Raw genomic sequence first — 23804 nt, 5'->3', positions numbered from 1 at the left:
TGTATGCATCTTGTATTCAGATTAGGATAAAATTATCGCCACAATATTCACTACCTTTCAAATATGCAAATCAGCACTGTGTATTCAATTTTAATGTATGAGTAGAAACTAAACTGGTTAGTTCAGCTGGGTCAGACCTTTAGCAGGCTGAAGCAGAATGAAATTACAGCAACTTTAGTCACAGCTGAATCCAAAACAAAACTGAGTCAAACACATCTAATGCATTAATTTCCTGACATTTTGTCTCGACTAAACACATGCAAACACACATGCACACACACACACTTCAAAGAAAGAGAGAAAAAATTATCCAAATATTTTTGCTAGTTTTAATTTTTTTTCACCTTCCCTTTTTTCCTGCTTTGTATTAGGATAAAAAGTTCACAAGAGGAGGTTTTTGTATTTTCGTTTGTAATGTCCATCCTTACTTCTCTCTTCCTCAGCCTCCTTCCCCTTTACACCTGGGTCCATGGGGCAACCAGGTGGAAGTCAGAAGTGCAGGAATATCACCTGTTTGATGAGCTGCTTTTCTGCCACGTCCTCTAGAGCAGTGTTTCCCAACCTTGGGCCTCCAGCTGTTTTTGGACTACAACTCCCATCATCCCTAGCTAGCAAGACCAGTGGTCAGGGATGATGGGAATTGTAGTTCAAAAACATCTGGAGGCCCAAGGTTGGGAAACACTGCTCTAGAGGTCAAAGGCAGCGACTGTGTTCCTCGACGTTTGCAAAACTGAATTTGGGTACCTCGGACTGCTGCCTCTGTGGGCCGGTCCTCAGGATGCTATTTACCTATGCAGATTTCAAATGCGATGCATGGAGGCGAACGAATCGTGTGGGTGGATCAAAATCTGGGCTCGTGACACTGTCAACACATGCATTAAGACTGTCAGTTTTGACAGCTGAAAGAGAACGGGAGACATTTGCTTTGGCTGTAACTTAGAATCATAGGATATATTTTTTTTAGAGTTGGAAAGGACTCTGAGGATCATCTAGTCCAACCCCAAGCAAGACGGGAATATGCAGCTGTCTCATACGGGGATCGAACCTGCAATCTTAAGTGTTATCAGCACCAGGCTCTAACCAACTGAGCTATGCGTGAACTTGCCTCTATGTTTCCCGTTGATTTGAAATACTGCACACACCTGGTTTGAAACGCATTGCCTTCCACACAATGCCGTATGCACTCAGGGCGTTCACACGTCCCAAGCAAGCAAGCGAGAGGCTCAAGAGTACCTTAAATGATTTACACGTGCGCTGGCTGGAACCCGCAAAACCAGCTACAGGTTTATTGCTTTGCAGACGCGCTGAGCTGCCGTTCTGTGATGGTAGAGCGACCTCTACTGTTCACACGGGCGCGTTGCAGCTTCGGCGACTACTGGCAGGACCGGGGCATTCTCTCCCCATTCATATGAATGAAGTTGAAGCTGGACTGCAAGCAACCATTTCCTTGGCATCCAAAGAATTTATGTGGATGCATTTATTTTTGAATGTTCATTCGCCTGCATTGCAAGCCCCTCGGAATGCTGCACTTTCCCTTGTTGCAATCCCAGCAAACGACAGCAATGCGGGGGTGGGTGGGATATTTTGCAAGCCCCCGGCTATTGCACTGCAAAGCAAAGACCCACCGTCGTGCAGCGGACTTCGCCCCAGATCCGGCTATGTAACTCCTTTCTGGAGGGTGGGGCTTTGAGGCTTTTGAGGGGGCGGGGTTTCTGACATCACATCCTGCTTGGGCCTTGTTGTGGGTTTTCTTTGAAAAGGCAAAATATCCTTTTGCTTGCAAACGGGGATGCTAGCAGTATTTGTCTTTTCCTAAAAGAACGTGGGGGGGAAAGAGGGGTGCAAACTCGGGCGGCCTTGCTGGTGGCCCCGCGGGTGGCTTGCTTGGTGGCGGGGGTGGAGGATTTGAAACAAAGAAGCTTGTCTTTTCCCCCCCAACACACCAGCCTATTTGCAACAAAGAACATCTAGTGGGGGGGAGGCAGGCAAGGCAGGAAGGAAGGAAGGGGGGAAAAGGGATGCAGCATTAATCTTCCCCTTTAGGACTCGTGGCTGGAATAAATTCCGGGAGAGCAAGAAGCAGGAGACGACAGCAACAAAGGAGCTGGCCAGAGATGTGAGCAGTCCCCTTGGGGAGTCTTCCGTGGGGCTTGCAAGGATGGAGAGGGAGGGAGGCAGGGCGGGCGAGAGTTGTCCTGACAGCTTGGGAAAGGAGATGGGGAGTTAGCTCACAAAGCTCAGCGCCCAGAACCTTCCGGATTTTCGGCCTGGGGCATCTTGGAGACGGATACACAATCCGGAATTGGGAAAGGAAGGTGTTTTTGGAGAGAGAAGTTGGTCCTTGCCTTAGGCCTGCTTCTGTCCCTCTGCCTCCCTCTCTCTGTTTCGATTACAGGGGCAAGCAGGTGTTATTGATGATGCCATGCACTGCAATAAGTGGATTTTGATGGAATTGCATTAATTGTACCGTGCTATGCAAATAGTACTTTTTGCAGTTGTTGGTTCCTGGTGTGAAATAACAGTAATGTGATGTGTTGTTGCATTCTGTATTGCTAAACGTGTTGGGGGGGGGGGTTGCATTTGTTTGCAGCTGACAGAGTTGTGGTTGGAATTCAGATTGGAGGAGTTTGTGCAAGGGTTTTCGGGCGGGGAGGGGGATAGGACTGGGCTACGTGAGCTCCACGGAGTTGCCTCCGCACTGGGATAGGAGTTGAGTATTTGTAGAGTAAGCAGAAGGTCTAGGACCTGAGCACTGCATTTGGAGGTGATGCAGCAGCGAAGAGATGATGGATTGGTGTGCAGCAGCCTGGGCAGGTTTTTCTCTGCTGTCCTTATATGCACTGTTTGTTCATTCTGCTATTTAAATAGTTGGATTCCTCACAGCTAGTGGTGGAGTGGGTGACCCTAGAGTCCTGTGCTTCTAGTGCAGGGACAACAAACATGATGTTTTGGACTACAGCTCCCATCGTCCAGCTGGCTGGGTTGATGGGAGTTGTAGTCTAACATCTGGAGGGCACCTCTCCTTTATTAGTTCTAAAGATGAGGGGATTTGGGGCAAGTGCGTCTAGCTGTGCAGTGATGAGAAGAGTGCCTATATACCTGCTAAGGTTCTCTCTCTTCTTCATGGTTGTTAAAAGGTGCAGGAGCCCTGTTGTCCCTTGCAATTGGTTACCCCAATACTTATATACACAGAGAGAAATTGTGAGTGAGTAGTTGCAGTTTATGTGTATGAGAGAAAACAAAGATTGGGTGGCTTAGTGCAAAGGTAATTTCTCAGTATCTTTTGAGACCTATCAGGAGAGTAAAGAGCAGTGATGGGGTATGTTGTCTAGTACGAATGAGGGCAGGCACATGTTCTTTACGGTTCCTTATATTAATGGGGAAGGACTTGGGACTTGCATTGTATAACAACTTTGAAAATATACACAAACCCTTAACTAATGTCTAAAAATCATACAATGCCCTTTCAAAATGTGTTGGGGCGGGTTATTGGGTTGCTTTTGTTTTTATTTTGACTATGTGTTTTGTGTTTTTACATTGTGATTTTATCTTGTGAACCTCCCTGAGACTTGCAGGTATAGGGCGGTATATAAATTTAATTAATAATAATAATAATATAGGACTGCATGCAAAGGGGGAGTCTGGCCTTCATATAGATTCATATTCCTCTTTTGTTTCCAAATGAACAGCCCACCCTGCATTTGAGGGAATTATGTTCCGGTTCATGAGAGATGGAGAGCCAGAGGACCCGATGTTTGTGATGTGAGTACTCTAGTTTTGCCTCCTGGAGGGAAGCAGTGGACAGAGGGGAGGGATAGGTTTGATGTGAACTGCTTCAATACTTAACTCCCTTGTGTATCATCTCCTCTTCCTTCAGGGACCCTCTTGCCATCCACCACCAGCATGTGAACCGTGTGCTCTCAGGCGGCTTTGGTTATAGCCCCTTCCTCAGCATTGGCAACGGGACTGTCCCTGCAACACGCCAGACTAGTCGAAGAATGCAGGTAATGGAAATCTGGAGACTTTGACTAGGTCTGTCTTTCCCCCCTTTGGTACAAATGCAAGTAAAAAAAGAGAGCCATATCCCTGTGCCACTTTTCTACCTAAATAATAATCAGCATTTTGAACATAGGAAACTATACCGAGTCAAATTGTTGGTCTATCTAGCTTGATTTGGCTAGTAGTGCCTTTCCCAAAGTTTCAGGGAGAGATAATCTCCCTCACTTCTCTGCCTTTCAACTTGAGACTAGCAGAGATTTTCTGAAAAACATGCTGTGCCACTGAGCTTCAGCCTTGATTTTTTCCTCGCAGCTGTAGTACACAGGGTTGATATTTCACCTTGACCCCAGGACATGCTTGTAAGTCATAGCCTTATGAAGTTCATCAGTATGTCAGGTTCAGACCCTGAAACACAGGCCCAAAAGGAGGGCTTGTGGGAGTGGTTGGGGACGGGGATACCAAAGAAGGATGTCAAAAACATCAGAATGGCCAGTTCTTGTGCTTTATTAAAGAAAGGTGTAGACTTACAGCAAATTAGCCTGCCAGGTCTCCCAGCCTTTACAGACACGGGACAGACATGGCAGCAAGGAGATGGCTTGTCCACACCTAAGAAACCCTCATGCCTTCTTTATTCACCACTTGGGCCAGGACTTCCCTTCAGATGAGGGCATAGGTGGCAAATACCCAAATCTTACAGATAGTTCCCCTTTCTGGGCTCAGAGCCCAGCACCCCAGGCCCACAGATCAGGATAACATCAAAGCAAGACAATTAGCTTATAGCAAAGCAAGTGAATAAAAACATATATGAGCTCAACTACCAATTAATTGTGGGGTTATCTTGACTACCAAGATGGCATTTGCAGAGCTTTCGGAACAGTTCACCTGGGGTTCAACACAAGAGAGATCCTATTGAACACATCAGGATACGGGTGGCGCTGTGAGTTAAACCTAGGACTTGCCGATCAGAAGGTCGGCGGTTCAAATCCCCATGATGGGGTGAGCTCCTGTTACCCGGTCCCTGATCCTGCCAACCTAGCAGTACGAAAGCACGTCAAAGTGCAAGTAGATAAATAGGTACCACTTTGGTGGGAAGGTAAACGGCGTTTCCATGCGCTGCTCTGGTTTGCCAGAAGCGGCTTAGTCATGCTGGCCACATGACCCGGAAGCTGTATGCCGGCTCCCTCGGCCAATAAAGCGAGATGAGCGCTGCAACCCCAGAGTCGGCCACGACTGGACCTAACGGTCAGGGGTCCCTTTACCTATTGAACACATCACAAATTTGTTTGGGCTTTCAGTATCCTTAGTAAGTTGGTGTTATCCACAAGCCTGGTTAATTTATTGTCTCCATGGGTGAACTGATGAGAAAAATAAATAGCAGAACCAGAACAGAGTAGCTGAGGGTGGGCAAACAGTTCAGTTCCTCCATCTTTTCCTCCTGCTTTCTGTTCTTCACTCAGTTGCCAGTTTATAAGAAGCTGGGCAGTTTTACCACATGACTGATAAGGAGATTTAGGGGTATTTAGTGTGGGGGTGAGGAAAGAAAGGCCCTCCAGATGTTATTGGACACTAACTTCCATCAGCCCTGCCTGCAGGGCCACTGTTCAGGTATGATTCCCCAACCCTGCTAGTGAGGTATTTTTTAAAAGCATTTTGCAAGTCCATCAGGTTTCCTCTTTAAAATGCCAAAGAATTTTTAAAGTGAAAAATGTTCACTTTCAAATAATTTTTGTTGAAACAGGACCGGACATTTTCTTGGTCTTCCTTTAGCTCACCCTCTTACACCTTTTCTTCTAATAGTCCTACTTTCTCTTCCTGGTTCGCTGCTGGATTAGGGTTTTTGTGTAGGGTTTGTTTGTTTAAATCTTCATTTGGGCATTGCTTCCAGTTCTTAAATGAAGCGTCCTTGCCTTTTATAATTATAATATTATTAATTTTTACTTATTACTAACCTTTCTAATCTGTAGGATGTGTTTTATTTGGCTTTCTATTAGATGACATTATATAACCTGCAATCTTCTTAAAGAGATTTGACCTTGCTTTTAAATTTCTTTTTAAATGCTTGTTCCACTTTTGAGAGATTCTCTATTTTGAAATGAAATTACTCGGATGATAGACTTGAGGAGCTGATGTCATGCTATAGCTCCCCCTCTTGAATCTTTTAACTGAGTGAGTGAGCCCTTTTGTTGTTCTAAGATGTGGGTAGGAGAGATGTTTATTACAGAAGGGTAGCTTGTCATTGTTCTTTATGCCTCTGTCCTTTTACAGGCAGGAACTGTTTCGCCCTTTGGGATGCTAGGAATGGTAAGCCCTGCTGTTCTTCTCCCCACACAAGCGGAGTTCTCTGAATCTTTTCCTCTGAGTAACATTCCAGATTTCTTCTGCTGCAGAGTGTAATCTCGAAATCATGAAAGTAATGATACTTGTAAATTCCTCGACAGAAAGGGAGAATGTGGAGGATTACTCTGTTCTGATAGGAGAATTATAAAGGGGGGAAGGAATCTCCTTTGGCCTTTCAAGAGAAAAATAAAAAAGAAGTCAAAAGGGGAGAAAATGTTGAATAATAGATTAGAATTTTGCAGAATGGCTTTACTGTACCTGCATGTCACTGTAAGCCATAGGTAAGGTTTACTGTGGTTTAAAGGCTTTTTCCGCATGCTGGTGCATTAGAAGAAAATAGAATAATATAGAATCAGAGTTGGAAGGGATCTTGAGGATCATCTAGTCCTACCCTCTGCAATGCAGGAATATCCAGCTGTCTCTTACGGGGATCAAACCCCCCAACCTTGCTGTTGTCAGCCCCGTGCTCTAACCAACTGAACTATGCAATAACAGAATACGTAATGCAAGGAGGAAACTTTTGTGATGGTTTTGCTCCTCCCCACTCCTGCTGCTCTTGCACTGCCAGGAGCTAAGGTTTGGTTTTGCTTGGCATTATGTCCGAAACCCAGGCTTGTGGTTTATGTCCCCCAAACAAACCATGAGGGAACGGTAAGTCAATAACAATCCTTGGCTACAGCTCATAGTTTATTTGGAAAGAGAGGAACCATGGCCCTGGGTTTGAACGTCGCGAAACCATGGCTTCGCTCCCTGATGTGCAGCAGGATTCTGAGCAGGGAGAGGAATGAAGGGGTTGTGATTTGCTCCCTGTTCACCGTTACATTGCGCGTTCACTTTTAAACCATAACTTAGCTATAGTTTAAAGTGATGTGTGATTGTGAATTTGGTTGTCTCGGGAGATTTTTCAGTCAAGATCATGGGAGTGGTGGGGAAAATGGATTGCTTATTTGGATAATGAGGGCACTCAGGGAGGTTAGCTGGTAAGTGGGGAGAATCAACTTGCTCATTGTGTGAGCACAAACCATTTCTAAATGGCATTTGAATTTGACAAAACCAAATTGGACATTGGGCCATAGCCACGAGGCCAAAGAGATATCCAGGAGTCCACACATTTTTGGCTTGGAAACTAAGTTCCTGGATATATTGTTTTTTACCTTGAATAACTTGGTGCTGGCTGCTTAAGTTTCAGAGTAATTGATAGTGTGCAGATCTTGCTGTACTGACTGATATTCCAAAGAATATTTAGCCTAAATGTGAATATGTCCAAAATTGAGATGAAATCCGATGCACTAAGAACATGTACTGATGTAGATTTAATTTAAATTTCCTACTCTAAAAATGGTGGCTTTCCCGATTCCTTCCTTTGTATGCTTTTGTGTGTACGAAGTAACAACTTGTAACTTTAGCACTGTAAATATAGAACGGGGTGTGTGTGGCAATGTTGTGTATTGATCGGATTTTGGACTAGGTAGCCCTGGATTCAAATCAGTGTTCAGACATGAGGCACACTGGGTGATCCTAAGCCACTCAGTCTCTGTCCTAATTTAGTAAATCTTTGTCTTAAATTAGACTGCGCGAACAGGAGGGATTGTGAGGACAAAAAGAGTACAGTGCCTTCAGTTTTATGGAGAAAAGACAAGCTAGTAGTTGCTCTTGAGTGTAATCCAGAGTATGTCCCTTGGGTTTCGGGCAGAGGCGGGGAGCTGGATCTCACCGGGGGGGGGGGGGCAGATCCTTTTATCGACACACCCCTTTGCACAGTAGGCAGCATTCCACCCATGCAAAAGTCAGAGGTTTCTACATGCATGCACATCCACAATCACACACCATCCAGGAAAGCAAAAGGCATTGGCATAGTTCAAAGGCAGAAGTGCTCCGTGAGGGTGCAGACCAGGCCTGTGAGTCCTGTAGCCCAAAGAGAGAAGTTCCCCATTCCTGATTTGGGGCATAGTCACCCTTGAAACTGTACTGTGCACTCATGAGGGTCTGGCAACAGTCTAGACTTAGTCATATCCTTGATATTTGCAGGTGTTCATGTAAACAATGATTAAAAAAGGAGTAGAAACTCTGTTCATTCTATCTGAGCATTATTTGTGCCTTCATTGACTGATCACTCTCCCCAAACCTCAGCTCTTTTCCTATACTCTTTCCTTCAGGCAGGTGGTTTTATGGACATGTTCGGAATGATGAACGATATGATTGGGAACATGGTAAGACCCCCTGTGTGCATTCTTGTTGCATGGTATGATCCCTGTGTTTGTGTCTTTCCGTTCAGTTGCACCACGGTCATCCCCAACAACAGATCCCATGATAGAAGTGACACAGCTGGGTTTGTGATGCGCTGCTGCATGACACCCGCTGCACGGCTTGGGTGACTTGTAGACGTGGCTGTGATTTTGCTGCCCCGGAAGACAGATTCTTGCTTATGCCCAGGGCTCTGTGTACGTCGCAGTTCTATTGTAGTGCGCACACAAACCCCTGCGAAAAATGCAAATCAGAGCGTAATATTGGGAACAGAATTCTTGAGGATCTTGGTTATCACTGTGAGAAGATATGCTTGAAACCAATACCTGCTGGAATCTCAGCCGAACTGGTAGTTGAATAAAATTTCCAGCTGCTGGATTCCAGTGCCCTGCCTAGATCATTATCCCGCCTTCCCTGACCCACAAACCCAGAGTAGATTTTGCAAAGTGGCAACAGCTGCAGAGTAAGACTCATAAAAAAAAAACTATAAATTTCTGGCCTAGTTCATACAAGTTACAGAACTCTGATTGCTTGTAAGCAGAATTTTATTTGTTTAATTTTTTATTCCCCGATGTAGGGTGTACACAGCCCTCTTGTGGGTGACGTGGTGGCAAATTAGCTTTTAAGCATGTGCAGAGTTAGTTAATATTTTCTCCTAGTTCCAAACAAGTTGTGCCCCATTCTTGCTCCTTGAATAGTATAGGAGGGGAGATACCCCCCTTTTTCAAAATGTCAAGAAAAACCTAGAAAGTCAAAGGACTTGTTTGCAGAAATGGTGGTTTTCATTCTGTAGTCGCAAGAGTTCTGTGGATGAATCCAGTAACCCTGCTCACCACCTTTGATCTTTTGCGTGTCCAGGAGCACATGACTAGTGGTTCCAACTGCCAGACGTTTACCTCTTCAACTGTCATATCCTACTCGAATCTGGGGGAGGGCCCCAAAGTCTATCAGGAGACCTCGGAGACACGCTCTGCACCTGGTGGGGTAAGAAAGAGACTGTTTTCTTCTACTAGAATTTTCAACAAGTCCATGGACTGCTGGTCCCACCGGGTGTCTAGGCATTGTTATAGGAAAAAAACTGCTCCTCACTTATGGAGTACCGAAGAGCCTGTATAGAGTCCTAGGTTCTCTATCGGTAGGAGAAACTAACAGAGGTCAGCCAGAGAATATTGAGAAGCAAAGCAGCTAGTAAGCCTGATCTTTATTAAACTGTTGCAACAGAGTCCTCACTCACCACATGCAGGAGGGAGGAGGAACCCAGAACAATGGTGCACAAGCCCATATATACTTTTGAAATTGCCACCCTGTAGCTCAAGGCCACCCCCCAATACATAATACATACATCACTGGAGGGGCAGTCTACAGCAGAATCTTGTCTGGCAGGAAACCTGTTGATGGGTTTACCTGGAAAGCCTGGCCATTCTTTTGTGATGATATATACTTAATTCCTGAGTCCAGGTCACAGGCCCTATTAATACCCAAATGGGCCCTTAAGGCAGGATTTGTGAGCACAGAGACACTGGGGAGGCTTTTCCCATTTCCATCCAAACTGCAGAGGAATATTTGAGGTCACTGAAAGCGTCAAAATGGCTTTAGGACTGTTTTCCTGTACTGTTTCAGACATGTGGTTTATATATTTATGTATGTGTTTGCCTGGTACATTTATGAACATTTATTTTATATCTTAGACCTTATAATTCTCATAACAGCATCAATGCAGACTGGGTGTGCTGAGGGTCAACATACAAGATTCGGAATCTCTGGTGGGTTTATGTTTTCCGGTGCAGGATGAATTCTTATGTAGGGCCAACAGATTTGATGACTAAAATTACCTGCTGTGAAATTTGAGGCAAACCACTTGGCTTCCGTTTGGGAAGATCCAGGGAGTTAAAAGGCTAGCAAAATAGTTCGACAACCCCAAATTTACAACTTTGTTCTCTTGTCCTTAGATCCGGGAGACCAGGCGGACGGTGCGAGACTCTGACAGCGGTCTGGAGCAGATGTCTATTGGACACCACATCCGGGAACGCGCGCACATCATGCAGCGCTCGCGCAATCACCGCACGGGTGACCAAGAGGAGAGGCAAGACTACATCAACCTGGATGAGAGTGAGTGTTTTTCCCTCTGGCTCCTCCCCTTCCTCCAGACAGTCTGCTCAGCCTCACCCTCCCACTCAATGGCCTCCTCTCCTCCGTTCCCATTTTCAGTACGTTTTGAATTGTGCTCCCAGTACGTTTCCGAGCACAATTCAAAGTGTTGGTGCTGACCTTTAAAGCCCTAAACGGCCTCAGTCCAGTATACCTGAAGGAGCGTCTCCACCCCCATCGTTCAGCCTGGACACTCAGGTCCAGCTCCGAGGGCCTTCTGGCGGTTCCCTCATTGCGAGAAGCCAAGTTACAGGGAACCAGGCAGAGGGCCTTCTCAGTAGTGGCGCCCGCTCTGTGGAATTCCCTCCCACCAGATGTCAAAGAGAACAACAACTACCAGACTTTTAGAAGACATCTGAAGGCAGCCCTGTTTGGGGAAGCTTTTAATGTTTGATGCATTACAGTATTTTAATATTTTCTTGGAAGCCCAGAGTGGTTGGGGAAGCCCAGCCAGATGGGTGGGGTATAAATAATAAATTATTATTATTATTACTATTATTTCAGGTGATGCCGCTGCGTTTGACGATGAATGGAGGCGAGAAACATCCCGCTTCCGGACGCAAAGAGGGCTGGAATACCGGCGCCACGAGGGAAGCAATGGCCGCCGGGCCGAAGGGGCCCGCCTTGCTATTCAGGGACCTGAAGATTCTCCAACCAGACAGTCGCGCCGGTACGACTGGTGAACCCAGAGCAGACTTAAGGGGGGTGTGATGCGGTCACCCCCAAATCTACCTTCATGCTCTTGTAAGTCTTAACTGTTGCCCTTCGCATGCATGCTGTGTCCCAGGGTATGCCTGCCCAGCTTCTCAGTTGGGGTACAATCTGGCGAACCTGACTACTTTTTCAGTGCAACATTGGGCCTGTGACTTACCTCTGTGCCCAGCAGTGATCGCCTTCATTTTTTTTAGTATTTTTAAAAACACACACACACATACAGGAAAACAGCATGCACATGTGCCTGGCTAGGCCTTAAAGATGGTGATATTTACAGAGCATGAGAGGACGTTAAGGTGCAGCAGGCTGCCACAAGTCGGGCAGAGGAGGGAGTCATGGATAAGAAGAAACCTGAGCTTTCTGGAAGGAGGGTTGTTGCTCTTCTGTGTGTCAGAAGCAGAGGCTTCTGGGAATTGCAGAGAATGAGGAGTGGTTGACGAGGGAGTATTTTGATAAAATCTAATAAAACGCTTCGAAACAAAGCAGGGTATATGATTCATCTGGTGGCTCCTGGTGCAATTCTGTTTCTGAAAAGAAGCCTGATGGAGCTTTGTCGTTACCTTTATGGGAGGCCATCAGGGAGCGCTATGCATGCTGCCCTGAGTCTTGAGCAAAGGCAGTTTGCAGGGCGGAAAGTTAGTCCAAGCCCCTTTGCAGCCCTGGAAGTAGGTCCCAGAGGTTCCATGCTTTTTCCAGTCAGGATCTCACTGTGGAGAGAATCAACAGCTAATGCTTGTGCTTCCACTGAGCTCCCACAAGAATCGAGTATTGCACCATCTTTTCAAAAGTAATCTCTTCTTCTGCTGGGCTGTTCATCTTCCCGAAGGCAAACTTGGCAGCAGCCACGATTGTTGATAACATAAGGGAGGAATCTAAGGGCACCATCACATCATCAGATTGCAGCCACACTTTGAAATAAATCCAAACCTGTTTCAATGAGGTTTATTTCAAAGTGAATAAATTTATTGCCTTGGTTTGAAATGGGGCAACTGCCATCACTTCTCTTCCGGAAGCTTTGGAATGATTGCTTTTAGAGGCTTTTAAGGTTTGTCTTGCAAAGAGAATTTCCTTCTCACACAACCACAGTTGAGAGCAAGGGAGGCTGTAGTATAGAAATGTTGTAAGTTAGGGTTGGGGGAAAGCAGATGTTGTTAAAGACTCCAGCTCCCATTATCCCTGATCACTGGCCATGCTGGCTGGGGATGATGGGAATTGGGGGTCCAGAAAAATCCAGAGGACCACAAAATAGTCCTCCCTGGCCTGAGCCATGAGCAAGGTACACATACCATGCCAGGAACTAGGCACCTGAGCTGCTTTTTTTTTTAAAAAAAAAAAGCAAAGTTGGATTTAGTTTCTGCTGATAGGTTTGATTGAATGAAAGCAAATTCTCAGTTGGCTCAAGTGGCTAAAGATGCTTTAACAGTGTTCAAAGCTAGAGGTTGACTTACAGAGGTGGTACATTTCAGATTAGCAGCTGGGAAATTCCATGGCTCCATTCAAAAAGAAGAAAAAAGTCTTCCACAGAGAAGATAGATTGGGGGGGGGGGGAGTTCAAGCCTACAGTCTCTCTGAGAGGCCAGGTTTTTGTGTGTGCAGGAGCTTTCCTATAGAGAGGAAAATTCCGCTGTGTGAGCCCCAAACCTGCAATCTGAAATTGTACAGCCCTGAAACAAATTGTTCATCCCCGCGAGATCTCAGCCATGGGGGTTTTGCACTGAGTTTCCTGTTTTTCTTGCTCGCTGTTCCTTCTGCATTTCCCTTCTGTTCCCTTTCTGATTTCTATTGTTTCTCTTCTTCTCCTCCCACCCTCTTGCTCAGGTACAGACAGTGAAACTCTGATGGCGAAGCCCCTACGAAACATCACTTGGACCTTCCTCAAGTTGAATACTAGCCTCCTGCCCCTCTTTTAAGATATAAATTAAGTGACTAACTCTCTCTTCACAGTTGTACTCCTTGCATAGAGCGGGTGGCCAAGGGGAAGGGAGGGACCTTGTCCATGAATGAGTGACACATCAATTTTACTTTGTTCTTTTTCCTCTTAACTCCTCCCTGCCCTTCACTGAGCTACCCAATCCCTCCCCTTAGTGTTTTTTGGAGGGGTGCAGGAGTGGTTTCCCTCAGTTTTTGCCACCCCCTCTATTTCCTGCTCCAAGTTTGGCTGGTTCCGAAGTTTGTATTTAATCTACCCACCCACCTCAAGTGGCAACCAAGTAAGGAAACCTGTTGACCTGCTATTAGTTTCAAGCACTTGGAAAAATAACCTTTAGTCGCCTTTGCTCTCGGCCTGCCTGCCTGCCTGCCTGCCTGCCTGCCTGCCTGCCTGCCCTGGAAATGGGGTATGTATGAAAGGGTGGAAGGGATCAGGTGAGGTGTGGACAAACAAAACAGGCCCTACCTCTCTGCCCCAATCCAGTCAGCTCCCCATCTTATAAAATTTGATTTCGTGAAACTTGTAACTAGATGTTTACTGAGTTGAATAAAGAAATGGAACCTGTAAAGCAAGTGGAGTCGGCCTCTATCTCCCATTGTTGCGTCTCTTGAGTTCTCAAGGGATACAGAGCCGCTTGTTGGCTTTGTGTGACACTATTCTTTGAACGCCTGGCCTCAAAAGTCCGCATTTCCTCTTATGAATCAGTCAGTTTGACAAGCTGTGTGTATGGCTAGTTTTATTAAAAACCTTTACCCTTTCTTCCCAGTGCGTGTGACTATTTGCAAGATGGAATCCTTGACAGAACAAGAGTAGCACTAAATCCCCGGGCCCTGAAGTTGTAATCTTGATCAGAATGAAAATGGCCTGTTTTCCTTCTCCCTCAGACTGGCAGCTCTTGTGAGGAATACTTAATATTCTGCCTGGACATTGCTAAACACTGGAGGGTTAAGTTCTTTACAACTATTGCTTTAAAATGGATCTCTTAAAATACATCAAGTGTCCCTCTGTCATATTCAGCATTATACCAACGAAACATGGAATTAGCTCTGGCAGATTAGGCAGGCAACCAAACATATTCTACTGTGTTAATAATTGCACGTAGCAAGCAAGCCTCAGACAGCATTGCCAATGGATCCTTCCAAGCTAGGGTCCAGTGTTCACAGCATGTCCATCGTTTGCCGTAGCACTTAATGACTCTACTGAGAAGTAGGGCTTGTCTCTGTGTATTCATCTTACTTGCCCTGAGCTGCTGTAGGTAACTGAGCTGCAGATTTCAGAAGCTCATTAGATGGCAAAATGTCCATCTGAGACAAAGGTGAGTTGATATCTGGAGCTGAAACCTTTTGCTGAAGCCTTCAGTGTCACAGTTCAGAAAGCCATCTCGTTTTGGGAAGGCAATTCTGCTTTGTTTCATACTTGATCTACCCCAGTTGGATGTCTTGAGTGAGGCCAAACCTCTTTATTGAGCAAGTGTGTGTCATTCAATTTTGAAACTTAAGTGGTCTGCATAAAATAATATAAAAACATTTAAAAATAGCAACTTTAGAACAGCAGACAATAAAACAATCAATATACAGTCAAACCTTGGATCCCGAATGCCTCCGTTTTGGAATGTTTCTGCTCCCAAACAGCAAAAATCCGGAAGTAAATGCCCTGGTTTTCAAATGTTTTTCAGAAGCCAAATGTCCGATGCGGTTTCCGCTTGATTGTGGGAAGCTCCTGCAACCAATCGGTTGTCGAACATTTCGGAAGCCGAAAGGGCTTCCGGAACAGATTACATTCGAAAACCGAGGTTTGACTGTATAGATTAAAAAACAAATACCCACAACAAATTACAAGTCACTTTTCCGGAACGTCATTCACCACGGTCTCCACACGCGGGTGCTTGTCGCAGGCAAGGCTGGCTGAATCCAAGGTTTCTGTAGCTGGGGCAATAGTGTAGAAGCTGAATACTGCAACCAAGATCCAACCGTGAGAGTGTGGGAGTCTGAATCCAAAGGAGGCCCTGGAGGCATTAGAGGAGATGCCCATAGAAAGGAAGGTTGGTGGGAGGGGAGAGAGTCTGCCTTGCCTAGTTGCCAGGCCTTGAGGGCTGGTGTAATGGTAGACCTGGGCCCTGAAATCCTTTCCAAATGTTGTAGGATCTGAGATTTCATCTCCTGTGCCGAAGAGGAGCCAGCTGAGTTAAGGAAGGTACAGATGGTATTGACGCAGTGGCAGTAACCAGAAACAAAATCTTGACTGTCTTGCGGAATGGAGGCAGCAACTGCACCTGGAGAGGAGAGGAGAGGAAAGTTAGGAACAGAAGCTTCCTTGCCAGACAATAAGCAGCAGCCTGAGTGCTGGCGCTCAGCATCTTTTTACATGGCCTTGCGGAAAGAAGGGCTCAGGAAAAATACTTCTCACCTTGCTTCTTCAGCCTGCGCAGCTGCTGCACCGTCGTTTCCAGAATCTCTGCCTTCTCCAAACGTGATAAGGCTCTGGAGTTCTGTGGAGGATAAAACACAACAGCCCAAAACACATCATCTTTTTTTAAAAAACACAGAGCCTAGGGCTTGCCGATCAGAAGGTCGGTGGTTCAAATCTCCGCGATGGGGTGAGCTCCTGTTTCTCAGTCCCTGCTCCTGCCAACCTAGCAGTTTGAAAGCACGTCAAAGTGCAAGTAGATAAATAGGTACCACTCCGGCGGGAAGGTAAACGGCGTTTTCATGCGCTGCTCTGGTTCACCAGAAGCGGCTTAGTTATGCCTGTCACAGGACCCGGAAGCTGTACGCTGGCTCCCTCGGCCAATAAAGCGAGATGAGCGCCGCAACCCCAGAGTCGGCCACAACTGGACCTAATGGTCAGGCGTCCCTTTACCTTTACTTTACCTTGAGCTTTGGGAAGGGTTCAAAAGTGAATTCATTGCACACAGAACTTACTGCACTGCATTGGTTCCCTGTTCTTGGCACAGAAATGGATCGGTTAAGCCCTAGCTGTGCAGCACAGCTTTCCATTTAAAAAGCAGGGGAAAGATATGTCCAAATGCTGCAACTTTACATAATCTTTATTATTTGCAACATTTAGTAAGTTTAGGAGAGGAAGCAAGGAGTTATGTTGGGTGCTTGGCTCTTGCATAACTGATTATTACTTGGCTATCTTCTTGTCTTCTGAAGATTTCAGAGGTAGCCCACACCCTTTCAAATACCCACACAGCCCTGCCCTTTCCTGGAGGTTATGGCCTGTGTACTTTCTATGTTTCTAGTTTACAGTAGTGTCCAAGTAGTAGTAATAATAATAATACATTTTATTTATACCCCGCCCTCCCCGGCCAGAGCTGGGCTCAGGGCAACTAACACCAATAAAATTTCAGTAAAAACATAATAAGAAAAAAACACCAATTTAAAATACAGGTTAAAATGCAATTTAAAATGCAGCCTCATTTTAAAAGTCAAAACCATAAGGGGAGGGAAACATAAGGGTCAAACCAAAGGCCAGGCAGAACAGCTATGTCTTGCAGGCCCTGCAGAAAGATGTCAAGTCCCGCAGGACCCTAGTCTCTTGTGACAGAGCGTTCCACCAAGTCGGGGCCAGTACTGAAAAGGCCCTGGCCCTAGTTGAGACCAATCTAACCACCTTGCGACTTGGGACCTCCAAAAATGTTGTCATTTGTGAACCTTAAGGTCCTCCGCGGGGCATGCCAGGAGAGGCGGTCCTGTAGGTACATGGGTCTTAGGCCACATAGGGCTTTAAAGGTCAAAACCAGCACCTTAAACCTGACCCTGTACTCCACTGGTACAGGAGATTGATAAGAAATTCTTGCAAGGGATCACCCAAATTCTATTAAAAACGCTTTTGTTGCCACAGACGGTTGCGGCTAAACTTTTGGATTGTGCAGAGGGGAGGGTGTTGCTCTTGCAGATACCAGCACCTCTCAAATCTAAGGAACCGAGTTAAGTTTTGGCCACATGGGTCGGTTGTTTCTGAAAAGACTGAACTCTCCATTTACCTGTTGATCAGGGAGCTGCTGAAGAAGCTTCTGCAGCTGCTCCAGGCTTGCATTAATGCGGGCCCTGCGGCGTTTCTCAATCAGTGGCTTGATGGACTGGCAGAAGCAAGTGGGGAGAAAAACAAAACTTATCAGAGAACTGAAAGGCAACAAATCTAGGGCATGCCCTGCGCTGTGCGTTGGATTAACAACTTGAGAGAATCCCTTAATTGAGAACAGAGACCATGAATTCCTGAGCCTAACCACACCTATGTCCCCCACACCTGACCGTCCCTTGTCTCTCAGAAACAGTACTTCTGTCTTGTCAGGATTCAACCCGCACCTACCCCAAAGTTAAATTGTGGAGAATTCCCTCTATCCTAGGCCAAAGTGTGAGGAGAAGTTACTCCTCAGAGTCAGGGCTTTTTTCCCCAGCTGAATTTGCCATAATTCAATTCCAGCACCTCTCAAGTGGGCGCCATTGCCATTATAAGAGAACAAGGTAGGCATTCATGGTGAGCTCTGGCACCTCTTTTTCTAGAAAAATCATCATCATAAACCTTCATTACGGTCCAGAGACCCAACAAATCGTTACAAAGCAACACACAATTCATACAGCCTACCTCCAGGTTAAACAAGCATTTCGTTCAGAATATAGGGATCATTGGTTCTTGCAACCACCGATAAAAACTTTGCCACTGCTAATGTTCTAGCGTTTGTCCAGTCTTCCAATAGGAACCTGACATAGTGAGCCTCTGATTTTCCTGGGAAAGGTACCAGCAAGGGTAATATCAGTTCAGCCCTGGCTTGCTCATACTTTGCACAGTTCAGCAAAATATGCTTGATGGAATCGATGTCTTGAGCGCACGAGCAAAGTCTGCCCTGGTAGGGAACTCCTCTCAACCTGTCATCTAGAAAAATAGCCCTGCTCACAGGGTGGGGTGGGGTGGGGTGAGCCAGGACACCCATGGTAATATAAAGCTGCTGTGTTGACCTGCTGGGTAAATGTGCCCTGAGCATATGATCTGCCCATTAATTTATTTTTGGTATTAAAAATGAGTTCACAGCCCAAGAAAGATGTAAAGGTATTTCTGTATGCCACAACTGCTGCTCGGATTTCAATAGCCAAAAAGTGGAGAACACAAGAATTACCAACTGTGGAAGAATGGCAGATGAAGATGATGGACTTTATGGAGCTAGCTGAACTCGCTGGGAGAATCTGCGACCAGAAAGAAGAGGAACATCAAGAAGATCGGAAGAAATTTAAAGAATAAATATTGTAATATTAAAGACTAGAAGTTATTTGAAAGTACTAAATAGGCCTAGGTTTAAATTAGAATTTAATTAAATAAATGAGATATAGAATGTTAAGAAAAGTTAAGAAATCTGATTATAATTGGAATATTGTTTTTTGAATAATGATATTGGAAAACTGCTACATTTAGTTACAAGGAAATTCAGATGGAAGAGATTAGAGGAAGTCAAGTAATATGTTTATGAGGTTGGAAGTTTAATTAATTAATTTTTATTGTTTATGTGTTTGTGGTTATATTTTGTGTTATTATTCTTTTTATTTGTTTTATTTCCTTTTTTTATTGGTGTTATAGTATGTGTTGTTTTTGTATGAAACTTAATAAATATTATTGGGGGAAAATATAAAATAAAAATGAATTCACAGTCCTTTCACACAATGGTTCGACAACCTAGTTTCCTCTTACTTTTTTCCTTTCAACAACCTGCATTGCTGAACCACCCAGAGAGGAGATTCTGATTCACCTTGCCTGCCTTGCAAAGCTGAAATGGATTTGTATCCACTCTGTGCCACAGCTGCTTGTCTTTACTATATACCGTAATTTTAAATTTTGAGCCGTGGGAAACACACACCTGCAAATGCTCTGAACTGATGCCATTACCCGCACATAGACTTAATTGTACAGTGTGTCTTCAGAACACAATTCCAAGCCTGTTTACTCAGAAACAAATCCCCTGAAATTCAATGGATCTGTCCCCCACCTCCCATATTGCGTGGAAAGCCTGTTGAATGGCTTGGATAAGACCCTTCCTTCCCTGGATCCCAAAATAATCTGCCATCTGTCCCTCACCACTCCAGATTATCCACCAAGCACACCAACAAAGCTAATCATTTCTCAGTAGCAATGTTAAAAGGTTTGGGGAGGAGGGGAGTCTGCGAGGCTGATGCAACAACAGAGAAACTATTTCCATATCGATCATTAATGTGCTTGGCATTGGCTTTCCTGGCAGTGTTCAGCCCCACACTTGGTGCAAGATGGCCGTGGTGGCTCACAGGTGAGGAAAAAGGACTCTGCAGAGAGAGGTAGTGTGGTGTAGTGGTTAGATCGTTGGTCTAAAACCTCTTTAAACAGGACTCTAAGGAAAAAGGATTTGATGAAAGTGGTTCAAAGTTTGAATTAGAGATATTAAGTAATGATTTAAAATTTTTGTCTAAAATTTATAAATTGCTGCTTGAATGGCATTTGAAGGATGAGGAGTTTAAGTCGGTTATGATTCACTGGGCCAGAGATTTTGGGTATAATATACAGCTGAGTGATTGGGTAAAATTATGGAAAGAAGGTTTAAAATTTACTGCATGCAATGCCCTAAAAGAAAATGTGATGAAAATGATGTATAGATGGTATATTACACCTGTTAAGTTAGCGAAAATGTATAAAGTCAGCAATAAATGTTGGAAATGTAAAGAAAAAGAGGGAACATTTTATCACATGTGGTGGGAATGTAAAAGGGTGAAATGCTTCTGGGAGATGATATATAATGAGATAAAAAAAATGTTGAAATATACATTTATAAAGAAACCAGAAACATTCTTATTGGGCATTGTTGGGAGTGATATAAATAGAAAGGAATACAAGTTCTTTTTATATGCAATAACAGCAGCAAGAATATTATTGGCCCAGAAATGGAAGCAAGAAGAATTACCGACGATTGAAGAATGGAGGATGAAGTTAATGGACTATGCAGAAGTAGATAAACTAACAGGAAGGATTCGAAACCGGTGGGACCAGAAATTCACAGAAGACTGGAGTAAATTTACGGACTATTTGAAAAGTATTTGTGAAGATCAGACGACGTTTGTAGGTTTGCAAGAAGTCTTGTGAGGAGTATTATTGGAAGTATTGCAAAAATGGAGAAGGGGGAGGATGATTTGTTAAAAGATGTAAAGGCAATATAAAGTTAAGAAATGCATAAGTGGTTAAAACGGTGGATCATCAGAGGTGCTGATGGAAGTCTAAAAAGATTGTATAAGTGATAAATTTCGTGGTACATTGTTAAAATCAATAAAAAATATTATTTAAAAAAAAAAAGATTGTTGATCTAAAACCTGAGAAACAGGGTCTCTAGTCCCCCACTCACGCATGAAGGATAAAAATGGGGAGGAGAACTAGGTGCAGCACCTTGGAGGAGAAACGCAACAAAGCCCTGGTGCCATCACATGTCCCTGAGTGAAAAGACCTAGAAGTTCACCTGCAGTCATCCGGGGCTCAGGTGCAGCCCTGCTTGAATGCTACCTCTTTGGCGCACGTTCCAGGGCAAAACGGGACTTTGCTCTGTTAGATGCTGCGATTGCAACCGGCGGAAGGAGATGGAGCATCTCTGTTTCCTTACCTTTCGGTAGAGGCTGTTGGGATGCTTCGATTTCCTTGCAGACCCTCCGCTTTTGCCCAGACCCTTTGACTCTGCCTGGCCCGCTGCCAGCTCCATGGCCCTATCTTCTGGAGACTGCGCGAAGCAAGAGCAAGGTTGGCTTTTTCGTTTTGTTTTTAATTGGCTCGATGCGCCGTTTTCATTCCTCTTAAGTAAAAGGGATTCACGCCTCCTCCTTCCAAGGTGTCAGCTGCTCCTCCTCTGGTCGGTGGAAAGGCCGCCTTCCTTAGCAGATGCTCCAGCCGGTCCCTCTCTTCCACACACACACAAACACACACCTCAAAACCCCACAAAAGGACTGCAAAACTTTGGCACGGGTTTGGAGTGAATCAGACAATGTTGGATTTCTGGGTGTTAACTATGAACCCCAGTTTGATGTATCAATTCTCAGTTTGGGGAGCTGTGCAAAACAAGGAGTTAATGCTACAAAACTTTGCCACTGATTTGGAAGGGTCAACAATTTCGGGGTTTGTAGTTAATGCAGCTGTTTTGCTTCTATCCAGTTGAAGATGCTGGTACAACCTTCCTCCACCTGGTGCTCCCAGGTGTTTTGCACTATTCCCATCTGCCCCAGCCAGCACCTGTGGTCTTTGATGAGGCCCTAAGCTACTGAAGGTAATGGGGCCCTTTATATGCCCAGCTGTCCTTTGTCAATAACAAATTGTCACTTTTTTTTGTGTTGAACATATGCCATATGGTAATTTATGGACCTAACAAGTATCTAAAGCCATTTGCACATAACAAAATGTGTATTTTATCAATGTAATTTTTGAACTGAAATACAATTAAGAAGAAGTATATTAATAGTGAAATACAATTAAGAAGAAGTATATTTTTGGGGGGGCCAAGAGAGTGGGGCCCTAAGTTATAGCTTGTTTAGCCACGTCCAGTTGGGGAAACTTGCTCTGGACAGAAGAAAATAAGAGCCAGAAGGATTTGGGGGTGGGCATGCATTGGTGATGGGTGGCTGTTACGTGTGTGTCTCTCTCCAACAGTGGTACTTCTGTCTCATGGAAATTGTGGGTAGCCCTGTTGACCTATAAGAAATGGCTGCAACAGTCATAAAGTGTGTGTGTGTGTGTGTGTGTGTGTGTGTGTGTGTGTTGTACCGTTAATAAGAATTAAAAAGAAACAAAAGCTTACAACAGAATTTTTATTAGGGACCAAGTTAATGTTCATAGTAGTCCCAGAGCTATTGAACAGGATTACACTCTGACTTCACACAAAATTTGTGTCTTTCTGTGAAGCTTGCAATACAACTCCTTAGGCCTGGTCCCTGTCTTGAAATGATGCTTAAGCATGTAATATTTTACATGCAAATCTCTTGACTGGTTTTAAAAGCGTAATTAGTGCTTTACGTGCTTCGTTGTGTTTGCATCCTTACAGCTGCTCTGTAAGGTGGGTCAATATTATTTCCCAGGCTGCAGATGGTTTGCTTAAGGGCAACCTAGTGAGCTCAGGGCAGATGTGAGATTTGAAGCCAGGATTTGCTGATTAGTAGCTGGGTTACTTTTCACACTGAAACAAGTGATTGTTACATTTAAGGAACGTTCTTCAAAAATACACTTGGATACATTCAGAACAGTATAGCATAGTACAGTATATTGAAGAAAAATACATTTCAGTAAAGATACATTCATGGAAAATTACATTTCAGTAAAGATACATTCATGGAAAATTACATTTCAGTAAAGATACATTCATGGAAAATTACATTTCAGTAAGGATACATTCAGATACATTCTTTAAGTCAATGAAAAAGGCACAGAAAGGATACATTCAGATCAAAATGATACGTGAGACTGCAAAAATGATACATTCTCAATTGATGCATTCTCCAGGGCAGTTTTTAAAGGCAGAATTCTATACTGTACTTTTGATATTGGTAGGGTCATTTTCCTTTATTCCCCTCTCTGACCCTGACCCTCTGACGACAACACCAACCACAGCAGCTCCTGTTACACGTGATGAATTTCTCTCTTACCATCCTCTCCCCAAGACTTTGGCCGCCTCATGAGAAGAGAAGACTCCCTGGAAAAGACCCTGATGCTGGGAAAGATGGAGGGCACAAGGAGAAGGGGACGACAGAGGACGAGATGGTGGGACAGTGTTCTCGAAGCTGCCAGCATGAGTTTGACCAAACTGCGGGAGGCAGTGGAAGACAGGAGTGCCTGGCGTGCTCTGGTCCAGGGGGCCACGAAGAATCGGACACGACTAAACGACTAAATAACAACAACAAATCTTCTCCCCATCTTCTTTCCCTTTGGTACCATGGTGCTGAATTTTAGATTATAAAATCTCTGGGATAAGGATGCAAAATGAGAAGACATCTTATTGGCAGCTATTAAAATGTTAAGTACCTAATGCAATCCTTTGTGGTATGGATAATAAGGCCTGCTTTCAATGCGCCTTATTAAATGCTAGACTTCAGCTTGCTGGGGAATGTCTGACAAGAGAAACGGTCTTGGTCTTCTGTCGCTCCTATTGAGCTGCATGTTGTTGACCCTGTTCTCGCAGTCTACCACTGTCATGCGCAAGCAGGCTCTGAATGCTGCTGAGGGGGTTGTGGTGAGAGACAACCAGAGACCTGTGAAATGTTAAACAGGAGCAGGCTGCCAACTCTCGCGCATAAAAGCGTCTGAGCAAGTAGGGCAGACAATCTGAGCAGCGAGAAGGTGGCATTTCATCTGCTGAGCCCTGAAAGGTCCAAAACTTTCCTCAGTTCTGAACGTTTTTTTTTTTTTTTAAAGATATTTATTAAAGTTTCAAAAAGGGTTACAAAGT

General features: G+C 44.6%; 2 protein-coding genes across 2 annotated transcripts; one reads left to right on the top strand and one right to left on the bottom strand.

The window, feature by feature from the left end:
- The first annotated feature begins 1829 nt into the window (after positions 1-1829).
- MLF2 (myeloid leukemia factor 2) lies at positions 1830-13940 on the top strand. The gene is made up of 9 exons (XM_081894836.1): positions 1830-2116; positions 3690-3762; positions 3878-4004; positions 6265-6300; positions 8493-8546; positions 9439-9564; positions 10530-10689; positions 11233-11472; positions 13261-13940. Exons 2-8 carry the CDS (start codon positions 3713-3715, stop codon positions 11409-11411), a joined length of 732 nt encoding a protein of 243 aa, XP_081750962.1. The 5' UTR covers positions 1830-2116; positions 3690-3712; the 3' UTR covers positions 11412-11472; positions 13261-13940.
- Positions 13941-14072: 132 nt separating this feature from the next.
- LOC309360209 (transcription factor HES-2-like) lies at positions 14073-21173 on the bottom strand. Its single transcript, XM_081894855.1, has 4 exons — positions 20982-21173; positions 17361-17456; positions 15779-15860; positions 14073-15644 (listed from the first exon to the last, which is right to left on the bottom strand). Exons 1-4 carry the CDS (start codon positions 21075-21077, stop codon positions 15232-15234), a joined length of 687 nt encoding a protein of 228 aa, XP_081750981.1. The 5' UTR covers positions 21078-21173; the 3' UTR covers positions 14073-15231.
- Positions 21174-23804: the final 2631 nt, after the last annotated feature.

This window comes from Podarcis melisellensis (genome assembly GCF_964234715.1).
Source record: "Podarcis melisellensis genome assembly, chromosome: 17".
Lineage (NCBI taxonomy): Eukaryota > Metazoa > Chordata > Lepidosauria > Squamata > Lacertidae > Podarcis > Podarcis melisellensis.
The sequence above is the reverse complement of the archived record's forward strand: the minus strand, read 5'-3'. Positions and strand labels throughout refer to the sequence as shown.